This window comes from Crocodylus siamensis, chromosome 2 (genome assembly GCF_052110815.1).
Source record: "Crocodylus siamensis isolate JL-2025a chromosome 2, ASM5211081v1, whole genome shotgun sequence".
Lineage (NCBI taxonomy): Eukaryota > Metazoa > Chordata > Crocodylia > Crocodylidae > Crocodylus > Crocodylus siamensis.
The window spans coordinates 287638670-287652204 of record NC_143396.1 but is presented as its reverse complement, the minus strand read 5'-3'; the positions used below and the strand labels follow the sequence as shown (position 1 = coordinate 287652204).

The 13535-nt window shown below is 50.0% G+C and overlaps 1 protein-coding gene across 1 annotated transcript in view; it reads right to left on the bottom strand.

The window, feature by feature from the left end:
• Positions 1–13535, bottom strand: part of PRKCH (protein kinase C eta) — a 173780-nt gene that overhangs the window by 16742 nt on the left and 143503 nt on the right. The window contains exons 11-12 of the mRNA XM_090034319.1: positions 12870–13008; positions 11078–11266 (exon numbers count right to left, since the gene is read on the bottom strand). Coding sequence (XP_089890445.1) covers positions 11078–11266; positions 12870–13008 — 328 coding nt within the window. The remainder of the gene's footprint in view (positions 1–11077; positions 11267–12869; positions 13009–13535) is intronic.

Below are 13535 nucleotides of genomic sequence, written 5' to 3'. Positions count from 1 at the left end.
CATGGCGCAAGGCCAGTCCCTGGGCTGGATTCCTTGCGGGGTTGGCATGTCCCATGCACCCAGACTGGGCCCCATGCCACCCTGATCAGGCCCAGTGCTGCTTCGGCCTCATGCACCTGCTCTGGGGCACAAGGCCAGGCTCCCCTGGGTTTGGAAATTTGGCAGCAGTGGAGTGGTACTTAATGCTGCCACTGCTCCCCCATTACCAACTTTTTGGACCCAAGGGGAGCCCAGTGGGCTAAATGACACAGCTGTGCAGGCTGGATCTGGCCCATGAGCCAGGAGCTGAGTACCCTTGTTCTAGACTATCACCTAATGTACTGGTATTTATGCATGTAAACTGGTTTGCTGCACTTCAGTTTGACAACTATACAGAGATTACAAAGTTACCAGAGCACTCCTCATTTTGCCTGCTCCTTTCTGGTTTCATTCTGCTTTCCTTATGCTGAATAGCATCCAAAATGCCCCCAAGCAGCGGCTCTGTGGGTAGCCCAAGGAGGCTCCTGGCAGAGTGTGGTCCTTTTTAAATGAAGAGATGGCTAAAATACACCTCTGTGCAGCAGCCAGCTCATCCACAGCAATTCGATGTGACCGTTACTGTCCAATGCACAGTTCCAGGGAGGAGTTGGGCCTCTAAAGCAGCCTCCCGGCATTTGATTTTCTGGGCTGCGATGGGATGACAACTCTTCGCAAAGGCGTGCCAAGCTTTTCTACTGAGTCAGGTTAAAATCAGGAGAGGCTGAGAAAGGGGCTGTATAAATGCGTGGCACAGTGAGGACCTACTCAAGACTGCTGATTGCTGGACTAGTTGCAGTGGGAGCAATAAAAAAATGACAGGATTAGTAGCAAACTATATATAAGACTTTGTGGTAGCTCTTCACACACAAGAGCCTCTTGACCTTCCTTGCCCTTGGCTCTGCCAGGCTCCTGAGCCTCATTTGCTCTCCAGAAAGAGCAAGGAAAGGTGTCTCACTGCAAGCTGGCACGGCAGGAGGCTGTGTAGTGCTGCCAGCTTGTCCTTGCTGCTGGGTGGCAGTGCATGTCCTCGCTCACAGGAGGGGAGGAAGGAGCAGGGCCTGGATTCGTTCCAACAACTTGGCTCGTCATACCTGAGTGTTTAGAGCTGAAATCCTGCCTTTTGGTCCCCAAAAGATACCCCTCTGATGTGGGATGGAAAAAGCCTCAGACAGCATCCTGAACAACTTGTATCCAGGCCACAGCACAGGAACCAGGACCTGTTTCAATGTTTAAGCAGGTAGTGGCTGCTTTCATGGGTCCTCAAGCCCCGAGCGCCTTCGCTGGGGCCGGGAGTCTCTCAACTCATCCTCAGCCTTGGCCAAAATTTAGTCTGTAAGACTAAGAGTTAGACCAGTTTTCTATGGGCTTTCTTCTCCCATATAGAGCTGCTTAACTGCAGCCCCTTACCCCATCATTGTTTTTATTCACCCATTTGTCCAAGGATCTGACTCCATTCTCCCTACGCCAGCCTTGCAGAGTAAAGGGGCTCCAAGTGAATGCAGATACAACTTCAACGCCTCTTTAACCTGCCAGAACAGGGTAAAGTATAGATGAGAACAAACCTTCTGATCTGTCTGGCACCTTAACAGGATCATGTTGGAAGGTGTTGCCAGCAAGCACTCTTTGATGTATGGGCAATTCAGCAAAGCCAGCGACGTACTTGCTGCCCTTCATTCTGGCTAAATTAAGCAGTTAAGCTTTTCTAGGAAGTCATTCAACTGAAATAACAGAAGCCACTATCTTGAAAGTACTAGCCACATGTAAGACTGCTTGCAGGGATAGGGTTTGGGGTTTAGCTGAGTTGCAGCTGGGGGGTGCAGAAGCAGAAAGCCTGAAAAAAAACAGATAGATAGAGGATAGATGCAAGATGCAGGTGGGGTGCAGTGCTGGAAGGATGCAGAGAGACAGAGGTTGTCAGGCTGGGGAACTCTGCCCAGGGACGGTGCACATTCATACACGGCAGCAGGATCGCACCGAAACAGTATTTAGCTCCTAGATTTAATTTTTCCAGAAACAACACCAAAAGTCCTTGAAACAGGTTAACTGCTTGGCCTAAAGGGTGTTAACAGTAGCTGCTACAAACAGACTGTTAGGACTCTTGGAAAGAAATGAGGCTCCATATATTAGTTTCTACTGATCTGGCGACTGGTTTTTCAAAGTACTTGATGTAAGGCTTTTTAAAACAACTCGATAAATATTAAAAAGTGACAATGAGAAACACAAAGGGCCCAATGATAATGCTGCCATTACATGCCAGAAAGCACACAGGCAATTCCTCCGGATGGGTACCCAACTTTGTGGCTGTTGTTTTATGCTGGCTTCAGATGCCTGCAAGGGCTAACCAGCATCGGAGACGGGGCAGAGAATCAGTGAAAAGTGAACCCTGTGACCTGTGGCAGTCGATGGTTTGCTAAACCGAGGCATTTGCTTTCTGAGTCAGCATCAGTTCCGGCCTGTAGTTATCTAGAAATGTAGATCTATTTCCATCTCATGTTCTTGGCACTGTACCACTGAACACACAAATAAAACCCATTTCCTCACAGAAAATGTCGTGTCAGCATCTGTAGCCCATGCTATAGCCACAGTAACCTGGCCTCACCAGCTTCAAAAGTCAACCCTGTGATGACTTTATGATCTTAGAGGTTGGTCCCTCCTATGCCTTGGCACGACACCTGCCTTTCCAAACTCAGTGCTACTTTATAAGACGCCACGCTGGCCTTCCTTCTGCCTAACTTGGGAGACTATGGGGACTTTTACCATCTTGAATTTTCCCTGAGCCTGAGGAAGGGTTGCAGAAAACGATAACTGTTTTTGTGATTTCTTAGTTGGTCTAATAAACGGTATCAACTCTGAACCAAGAGTGCTGGAGTTTTGCATTTCTTTCCATGCAGTGTTAAAGCAATCAGGACTCATAGTAGAGATGATATCTTTTATTAGACCAAGATTTTTTGCAAAAAAACCAAATATTTTTTTTGCAAAAATCTTGTTGGTCTAATAAAAGATATCATCTCTACTACAAATCCTGATTGCTTTTTCCTCTGGACCAATACGGCTACAATCCGGATACCTGAGCGCAGTGTTAACGGCTTTCATGGAAAGCTATGGTACTCTTAACCCTCGGTGTTATCTGGCTCTCAGCGTGGGGTTTGATAAGGATGGACCTCCCCAGAAAACAACTTGACTTAGAAAGTATCTAAACTTCCAGTGTTCATCTGGATGTTTTTGGGTTACTTGATCCAGCTACATTTTACCCCATCCGTATGTAATGGCTGCATCATCTTATTCAACCTCTCCCCATCTGAACCAAGACTCAGGAAGGCAGAGCCCTGCATTCTTCCCTCCGTGCCTTTCATAGTTTGAACTCCCTCGGCATCACTGATTCTGCAACCTCATTTTTCTTTTAACGTGGCTAATTTTCCCCTTTCCCATTTAACTGAACTTTCAACAGGCTGGTGCAGGATAGCAGGGCTGGACTGAATTCAAGACCGGCTCACAGACATGGCCTCAATTTGAGTTACGGCGAGGCTGCCAAAATTAGAAGGACCATGCTGTTCACGGCGAAAAAGGAGGGCGAACTTTTTGCCGTAATTCTCACAGCTGGACCTCGAGACCTGCAGCTCCTCGGAGCACCACCATCTCCATTCAAGCAGGTCCTGTCTGTTGGAGACATGCTGAAACATCGGCGTGGGGAGCAGGATGCGGACTTGAGCAATGTGAGTCATTCTGGAGCAGCTTGCGTGGCAAAGTTACAGTTTTTGTTGTACAGACTCTTCCCCACATGGTGCTAGTAACCTGGCGAGTTTATACGAAGGAGGATTTTGAATCAAACTTTTTTTTTTTTTTAATAGAAGCCTACCTACGGACCAAATTCACCTGCGTGGATTTACCTTAGGGTTGCAGCTATGCAAATAGTTCTTGTGAGAGGCAAGAGGGGGCGTTTTGAAAGATGCCGCCCCAAATTAATTCAGGTTGAACTTCGGTTGAAATGGTTTGGTTTTCCCCGCCCTTCATTGAAAGAAGAACCTGAAAAAACCGGTTTCCTTCTGCACAAAAATCTTTTCTTCTACTCAATGCAAAATGTTCCCTTTTCAGGTGCTTTGAAGAAACACACAGGAAATGCAGGGCCGAATTCACAGGAGGAGGAGGAGGAAGTGGCGGTCTCCGTTATCTTGATTCACAGCGAACAACAAAAGCAGAGCAGGAAACGGCCCGTGACAGTGCAGGACTGGACTCGATGAGCCAAAAGGAGGCTTTCAAGTCCCACATCCAACAGCCCTGGCTCTTGCAGGCCCAGACTCACTTCCCTCATCCGCTTGCGAAGGCTGAACCCACCTCCCAAGGGAGTCCCTAACTACTAGGCCCTAGGGTCCGTGAAGAGCAGGGGATTCACAGTCTCTCCTGTCAGTGCTCTCCCATTTTGTACCAGCAAAATAGTCACTGCAGCAGGGCCTGGGACTTGGGGGTCTCATCTCCCAGATGAGCATCTGAATTGGCAGCCCACAAGCACCCTTTCAGTGTGGGACTTGCAGTCTCAATGCATGTGGATTTGAATCAAAGAGCTCCAGCAGGAGGGACTGGGGGAGTCCGAAGCCTCACGGGCTAGGATGCTCGCCCGAGACCCACATCCACTCTCTGACGGAGGGCAGAGACTTGAACCAGAGTGAGGGCCGCCTGGGGGAATGGCCCAACTACCAGGCTATTGGGGATTTTCAGGTAGGGCTTTCTGCTCTTGGAGCTGGGTGAAGCTCATTAACAGCCGCTCAAAATCTGCCTTCTCTCCAGCACTTTGTTTTGGAAAGGAGGGGACAGAAAGCATTCGAGAAGGAATCATTTTCCTTCTCAAAGCACAAATGAGCTCTCCCCTGGCATCGAACTGGTGGCTGTTATCCTGCAGCACCAATTCAGGTGACCCCAGCGGTCCTTCCTGCACAAGTGCACAGGGGCTGGACCCGAGGAGCTGGGAGGTCCCTTCCAGCCCCTAACAAGGATGAAACAGCCGTTGACCAGACCAGACATTCACTGTAATCCCCCCACTCCCCACCCCCAGGAATGCGCTGTGGGCACAACCAAAAACTGCAGACATGGCCAGGATGTCACTTCTTGCTGGGACGACAGAGAGCGCGGTGCTGGGGAAGTGGAAGCACAGGACAAGACAGACAAGTTGAAATGAGCCCTGAACTCTGTGATCCCGAATCAAAGACATTTTCACAAAGCCTTAGATGCAAACAACAACCTCCGGACAACCTTGTTAACAGTCTGCAGCAGGCCAAGAAGTCCTGAGACCCTTTATCACGCTGGGGGGGGATCTGATTGTAATTCCAGAATTTCCATGGTTTGCTCTCTGAAGCCATCACTAGAAAGGCTTGAAAGCACAACTTTAAAAATGAGAAATGAGCTAGTTATTATGGGCATTTGCACACATGCTTGTGCGGCAGAGCCGGGCGCTTTTCACCGTGGCACACGCAGCTGTACAAGCGGCAAACTGTGCATCGGCACGCAGAAAATGGTGGTGGCATGCTTTTGAACTAAAACACCTCAAACGTGTTTTAGTTCAAAAGCGCACCACTGCGATTCTCTGTGCACTGACGTGCGTTTCGCCGCTTATTCAACTGCACGCGCCGCAGCGCAGTGTGTGTCAGCTCGTGTGTGGAGCAGACTTGATTAACTGAGTTTGCGCCGACCCGTCAGATCTCTGATGCGTTGCAGGATGAAAAGCTATGTGTATAAATGCCTTGTGGCTCTAGGCTAAGACTTAGGTACAGGACTGGGCAATTATTTTGGGCGGAGGACCACATACTGAGTTTTGGCAAGCCATCGAGGGCCACATGACAGGCAGCCAGGGGCAGATAAATATTAATTTTCTAAATTTTTTAGGGTCCCCGTGAGCCAGATAGAATGGGCTGGCGGGTCCGAGGGCCACATTTTGCCCACCCCGACTTAGGATCACAAGAAAGCAGGGCTGGATGGGACCTCATGAGGTCACCTAGTCCAACCCCATCCTGAAGGCGGGATTGCCCCTGACTCGCAAGATGCAAGTTCAGTTTCCTGTTCTGCCTCATACACTTTGACTTCTCTATTCTACATACATTCTTATACCATATTTATCACCCTGATAGCCAAATATCTTGGGCAAGTTACTCAGGTTCTCAGTATTCCCATGCTCTATCTGTAAAATGAGGCTAATAATAGCTCCCTATCTCACAAGGACGTTGTCAGGCAAAACATATTCAAGACTGCGAGATGCTCCAATGCTATAGTAGGAGTGACATAAAGACCTTTGACAGACTCCTGATTTGTAGCCCTGGCATCTGAACTAAAAGGAACAGGCCCCTTTAACTACAAAAAACTATTATCATTTCAGCATAGTTAGTTTCATAGTTTCTAGGGTCGGAAGGGACCTCAGCAGATCATCAAGTCCGACCCCCTGCCATGGCAGGAAAGAGTACTGGGGTCAAATGACCCCGGCAAGTTGATTGTCAAGCCTCGTCTTCAAGACCCCCCAGGGCAGGAGCCAGCACGACCTCACTTGGAAGTTGGTTCCAGACCCTAGCCGCCCTGGCCGTGAAGTCGCGCCTCCCGATATTTAGCCTGAATCTCCCCTCTGCCAGCTTGTGACCTTTATTCCTGGTCACTCCTGGCGGTGCTCAGGGGAGCAGGGACTCCCCCAATGCCTGCTGATCCCCTCTGACTAGTTTGTAACAGGCCACTAGATCCCCCTCAGCCTTCTCTTGTGGAGGCTGAACAGGTTCAGGTCCTGTCGCCTCTCCTCACAGGGCCTGCCCTGCTGCCCCCTGACCATGAGGGTCGCCTCCTCTGGACCCTCTCCGTGCTGTCCACATCTCTCCTGAAGTGCGGCACCCAGAACTGGACGCAGTCCTCCCGCTGCGGCCTGACCAGTGCCGCATGGAGGGGGAGGATCACCTCTCTGGACCTGCTCGAGGTGCATCTGTGGATGCATGCCAAGGTGTGGCTGGCCTTCCTGACCGCGTCCCCACACTGCCGGCCCACGTTCATCTTGGCATCAATGATGACTCCAAGATCCTTTTCTGCCTCTGCCCTGCCGAGAAGGGAGTTCCCCAGCCTGTCGGTATGGTGCTGGCTCTTCCTCCCCAGGTGCAGCACCTTGCACTTGTCGGTGTTGAATCCCATCCCATTCTCATCCGCCCACCCCTGTAACCTGTCTAGGTCTGATTGCAGCCTATTGCTCCCTTCTAGCGTGCCCACATCCCCCCACATCTTAGTGTCATCAGCAAATTTGAACAGGTGCTTTTTACCCCCTCGTCCAAGTCACTGATGAAGATGTTGAGCAGTGCGGGCCCGAGGACCGAGCCCTGGGGGGCCCCACTGCCCACGTCCTTCCAGGTCGAACACGACCCGTCCACCACCGCTCTCTGGGTGCGGCCCTCCGGCCCGTTGGCGACACATCCGACTGTGCGGGTGTCGACACCACAGCCCCCAGTTTCTTAGTGAGAACGGGGTGAGAGACAGTGTCGAAGGCCTCCGGAAGTCCAGGAAGACGATGTCCACTGCTCCCCCTGCGTCTAAGGATTTGGTGACCTGGTCGTAGAAGGCACCAGGTTGGTCTGACAGGACCTGCCTCGAATGACCCCGTGTTGGTTGCACCTAAGCATGATCTCCCCCCAGCCCCTCGTGGACATGCGCCAGAATAATTTTCTCAAAAAGCTTCCCCAGGACCGAGGTAAGACTGACTGGCCTATAGTTTCCCGGGTCCTCCTTCCACCCTTTTTTGAAGATGGGAACCACGTTGGCCTCTTCCAGTCCTCTGGCACCGCACCAGAGCACCACGGGTACTCGTACAGCCGTGCCGGGGGTCCCACAATGACCGCAGCCAATTCCCTCAGCACTCAGGGGTGGAGATCATCCAGACCAGCTGATTTAAATACGTCCCATCCCTCCAGACATTTCCCGACTAAATCCTCACTGACCCTTGGCTTGGGGGTTGATCTGGTCCATGCTCAGGAAAATGAAGGCAAAGAAGTCGTTAAATAGGTTAGCTCTGTCATCTGGTGTGACAACCAAATTCCCTACCGTGTCTTGCAGGGGCCCCATGTTACCCGGTACCTTCGTTTTGCCCCCTATATATTTAAAAAAGGACTTCTTGTTGTCCTTGATCTGAGAAGCTAGTCCCAGTCCCATCTCCGCCTTGGCCTTCCTGACCCCACTGCAGCCCCTCCCTGCCATCGGGTGTGCGCCTCCCTTTTAGCTAGGAGACATTCCTGGGATGCTTTTGGTGAGCCATGGGGGCTTTTGAGCCCTCCTGCCCCCTTTGATCCGTGTTGAGATTACCTCCCTTTGGGCTTGGAGGATCGTCTCCTTAAGGAGCGACCACTCTTCTTGGACACCTGGCTCCCCTCCCCCCCGGGACCTCAGCGCTTCCCCGACTAGTCTCCTTAGCTCAGTGAAGTCCGCCCTCCTGAAATCTAGGGCTGCTGCCTTGCTGCATGCCTTTGCCACCTTGCACTGAATAGTGAACTCCAGCAGGCGATGATCACTGCCGCCCAGGTGGTCGAGCCCCCGCAGCCCCCGCACCAGGTAGTCGCCTGGCCAGCACCAGGTCCAACAAGGATGCAGGTCATCCCTATGAGGGAAACGCACTCTTTTATTGTACCAGCAAGTATGACACTGGCACTACATACTCTGAATGGACACAGGACCTACATGTGGCAAATGTACACATTTAGTAATCACTGTTTTAACCAAGCCGTGTGTTACAGCCACCAACAAAGTAAATAATAAAGAGGCATGCTGATTGCCACGGGGCTTCAGAGATCGAAACTCTCCTGAGTGACAGTGAGATCCCTCTCCTTTAAAGCTGAACTGCAATGATGAAAAAAGAGAAAGTAAACAGGAACTGATCTGAAAGCAAAAGCAGTCACTAAAGGTACCGGATGAACTGGAGTATTTTTAGCGCGGCACACAGTAAGGCAGCTTCTTGAGTCCTAAGTAAAAACTTTCGATGCAGCCGGCTGAAGTAGCAACCGACTGGATCGTGAGAGATGGGCAGGATCTGAACTGGTGGCCTCCATGCAGTTCTGTGAGGCAGGTTCCCTTCTGGCTTCTGGTTACTGCCCTGAATTAGCAGTAAGAGATGCCGGAGGCAGGCAGCCATACAGGAACAAGGTTGCTATGCCATATGTTAATTGGCCAGCATTACATGCTCACGCTGCATGGTTTCAAAGATAGCTACTTGGCCTCTGCCTACATCCTCAACCTATCCCCTGGGCCTAGGTCTTTCCTGAAGCCTGACTCCCATTATCCAGTTCTCTGCCTCCTATCACTACTGGCCATTACGTAACGATTGCTTGGGGAAGCATGGTTGAAAACTAGCTGGGAAAACCCACCACTTGCAACTACCTTGTTCATGTGCCAGTTGTGGCCCCAAACACAGCAGTCTTTGGTGCAGGGGGGCTGGACCCGATGATCTGTAAGGTCCCTTCCAGCCCTTAACATATATGAAACTATGAAGAGCAACCTTGGAGGGACTCTCACGTGTGCTGGCTGGTACTCTGAAGTGCCTGCTACAACTGAAAGAGCCGCCTATCGTTTTGGCCCCTTTCCCTTTGTTACGCCACGAACTAGGTCACGTCACACTTTGTACTTCCCATTGTGATTGTGTCTCATGCTTGCATGAGGCTGTGAAGTGCAATCGGACCCATCTGAAAGCTGCTGTTTGATTAGCTGCCACTGGGATGCCTGAGGAGGAAGTTTCTAGGGCAAAAGCTCTCCTAAGCTTTCAGGAGCTCTGATCTAGCAGCACAAATATTGCCCCTGAAGTTGCCCTTGTGTTAAACTCAATGGATTTTTTTTTCTTCAAAATTCCCGGGAGAAATTTCCAAACCCGAGGGAGGTGTGAGTAAGGCACGTGAGCACTGGTGAGCCCGACGTGCGATTCTGAAAGCATGACCCTGCCTTGAGAGAGCAACCTTGTTTTCAGCTGTGCTCTCAGAAACAGGCTGGATGATCCAATAAAAGCCATCTTCATTTCCAGAGCTTTGCTGCTAGATTTCAGATCAGATGAAAGTGGTCCTCCCTCCTTTCCAGAGTCACCCCTAGAGTCTGACATTTCTTTGGGTCAGAGTTTCACAAACTGTTACTACTCACTTACCTTGCCTATGTGTTTGTCCTCTCCCCCTTACCACAGCATCTCTAAACCCTTCATAATCTTGAATGTACCTGTCCTCATTATAACACCTGTTACAATCTTCTGCTCTGCTCAGGCAGAGAGAGGCTCATGGACTTGGTTGGGCTCCCATCAGAAAGCATATCGTAGAAAAGGGGGTTGAATTAATGTCTCCTAAATCTTCAGTTAATTGCCACAACCTTTGACCTTTATGGCAATGCCAGGCAGATCCAGTATGGCAGGCACTGTATCTATATGCATTCATACAGTAAGAAGCAGAACTAGGCATCAAGATGTTGCAGTCTCAATTGACAAGGCAGAAAAAGGAAGGATTGTTATTCCCATTTTACAGATGGTTAGTTGAGGCACACAGAGGGTGATGTGTGCTGTCCTCGGGCACATGATAGAGCTGGGACCTGAATCCTCTGCCACCCTGTCATCCTTCTCCCAGCCGTGCACTGGGATGCCCTGGCAGAGGGTGGAAACATGGAATAGTCTTGTATTTCCAGCACATAAAAGCCCACTGTCTCCATCATCCATGCAGATACACACAAACCCTGGGAGAAAGTCAGCATAGCCACATTTACCATGTACCAGTTATCTGAACTCCTGCAGCTACATCCTATATCAATCACAGGCCAGCTCTTGATAAATACCAAGCAGTACACTGCTTCTGTTCGAGTGCAGAAACATACACGCATGCTCCCGTAGCTCACCAACCGGACTGGTGTACCAAAAAGGGGCATCACCACGTGAACACAGTTGAGCACTGCAGTGTTTACCTTCCATCCCAAAATCTGGAAATGACTTGCAGTCAAGGTGTAACCATGACCCTTGCTTTCCCACTCCACCCATCCTCCCCGCGTATGCTGTCCCTGTGGTCTAATAGGAAATGTGACACAAAACCAGGGAACTTACGGCTTTCAGGATCCCCACAGCATCCTGTGGGAGCCATGATGGGTAGGCAACGTCCTCATTCAGAATGGCTTCAAAGAGGTCATCTTCGTTCTCTGCTTCGAACGGGGCATGGCCACAAAGCATCTCATACAGCAGCACTCCCATGGCCCACCAGTCCACGTCAGGACCATACAGCATCTCCTGCAAGATCTAAAAGGGGGAGAAAAGGGGAATAAATATTATTCCTTGAACTGAACTGTTTCTTTTCCAAGTGGGGAAGAAGATAGTGAAATGTTAACATAAACTGAAGGCATCCTTGCCTGAGAGCTAATGGCACTCTCTGATGGGTTGTGATCTAGCAGAAAATGCTCTGTTTTAAAGAAGGAATCAGAACTCGTGGCAGAGGTGATCTCTTTTATTAGACCAACTAGATGTTTGCAAAAAAAAAAAAAATTTTAATGGCAAGCTTTCAGGCACAAATGCTCTCCTTCAGGCATAGGAGAAAAGATTGTACAAGTTCTCTTGGGTAGACATGAAAGTTCATTTTACTACATAGGAAATATGACTACATCCTGCTTATCACCAAACAACTTTGAGGTCAACAGACTATTCCAACTTTTCTCTGAGCCAAATTTGTTCCAAACAGGAGATTTCATTACACCTTCAACTCTATGAAATATGAACTTTCATGTCTACCTAGAAGAACTTGTACAATCCTTTTCTCCTATGCCTGAGGAAGGGTGTTTGTGCCCAAAAGCTTGCAATTAAAGACATTTTTTGGTTTGCAAACATCTATTTGGTCTAATAAAAGATCTCACATCTGCCATGAGTTTGCCTCTAGACCAATATGGCTACAACCTGGATACCTGTTCTACAGATGGCTCTGCAGAAAAACAAAAGGACCAAACTACCTACCAAAACACTGGGCACAGGAATAAAATCCAATAAACATCAGGCCTACCTAATGGCCTTTTAAAAACATGTGCAGAGCAAGAGACAATCAGGGGTGGAAGGGAATTTCAGTCAAATGGTTCTTAGTGAGAGGAGTGGTGGGATCTGCTCTGTGGTCTCTTGTTGCCATCAGCAGTTTTGAAGGAAAAATTTCTGGCTAAGGGAAGGGGTGCATGCGTGCAGGGGGTGAGGGAGAGGCGGAAAGAGGGAGTGGGGGCAGAGTAACATTGACCATAAGGAACAAATCTGGGAGCAGCACAGCTGCACTCAGTGCAGCTGGTGGGAGCTGCATGGGAAGGTGCCCCTTAAAGGTGTGTACTCATTTAAAAATAAGATAGATGAATGATGGGGGTGAAGTGGAAAGAGGCCAGTAAGAGCAACGGAGTGGGGGGGGGGGAAGGTGGGATTTTGCAGCCTTGGGACAGTAGTCACTTTCTGTGCTCAGCATTTTGGCAGGTAGTTTCATCCTTCCATTTTTCAAGGTCTATTTCCACCCCCTGGGACCAGACACCCTTAGTGCTGCCCATGACAGCAAGTGGAGTTGCTTGATTTTCACTAACTGGAGGGGCAGTAAGTGTGAGTGCACCTCTGGGACCAAGCGTGCCATCAGCCAGCCCAATCAGGTGCAGGCCCAGTAAGCAGAGAGAGGTCACTGGACTGCTGCCACCTGGAGCTAAGTGGGTTTTCTTTTGGATGAAGAAGGGCAGTAGCATCACTAGAGGTGGGCGAGCAGGTGCCAGCCCCGGGCACTGGCTTAAAGGGGGCACAAGAATGGCAGCCCTACTGCTAGCCCTGTTGCAGCCACTGCCCTGGGTGCAAAAACTGCTTGGTATGCCCTTGGAGAAGGTTCCCCTGCACATACCTCGGGAGCGATGTAGTCTGGCGTGCCGCAAAATGTCCCTGTGGTAATTCCATTGCAAATGCCCTCTTTGCACATTCCAAAATCTGCCAGCTTGCAGTGACCCTCGTGATCCAACAGCACGTTATCAAGCTTCAGATCCCTGCAACAGCAAGCAACATGACTTATTTTAACTGCGGTGCTGTACACGCCCAAATGCCGACGCAATCCCGGCTCTCCAGAGCCGGAAATAAAATCTGCCTAAATGTACTGCTAGACCTGATGGCCTAGGGCTTGACATCTGCTGGAAACGCAAACCTGTATGTGTATGTGTGAATCTGACTTCTGTGGAAGGGAGGGATGGAAGAGAGCTGAGTTCATGTGAGTGGATGCTGGTCTGAGCTTCCCCACACAACTTTCCCTGTGCACCACCCATCTGGCTTGCACTGCGTGCCCGACTGGCACAACGACGTGCTAATCGAGTCCTGAGACCCATCTGAACGATGGCTGCCCCTCACATCTCATCATACAATGGTGCTTATGATGCAGCAAAATGTACTGCACACATGCTCTGGTTGAGCAGAGCGGAAATAAAGCACGGGTGTAAAGTTGGAAGAGCTTTGCCAAGTTGGGTGTCTCCCGTGATGTCCCCTGTTTGGCTGAGTTATTGTTGTTCTAGCTCAGGTGGGA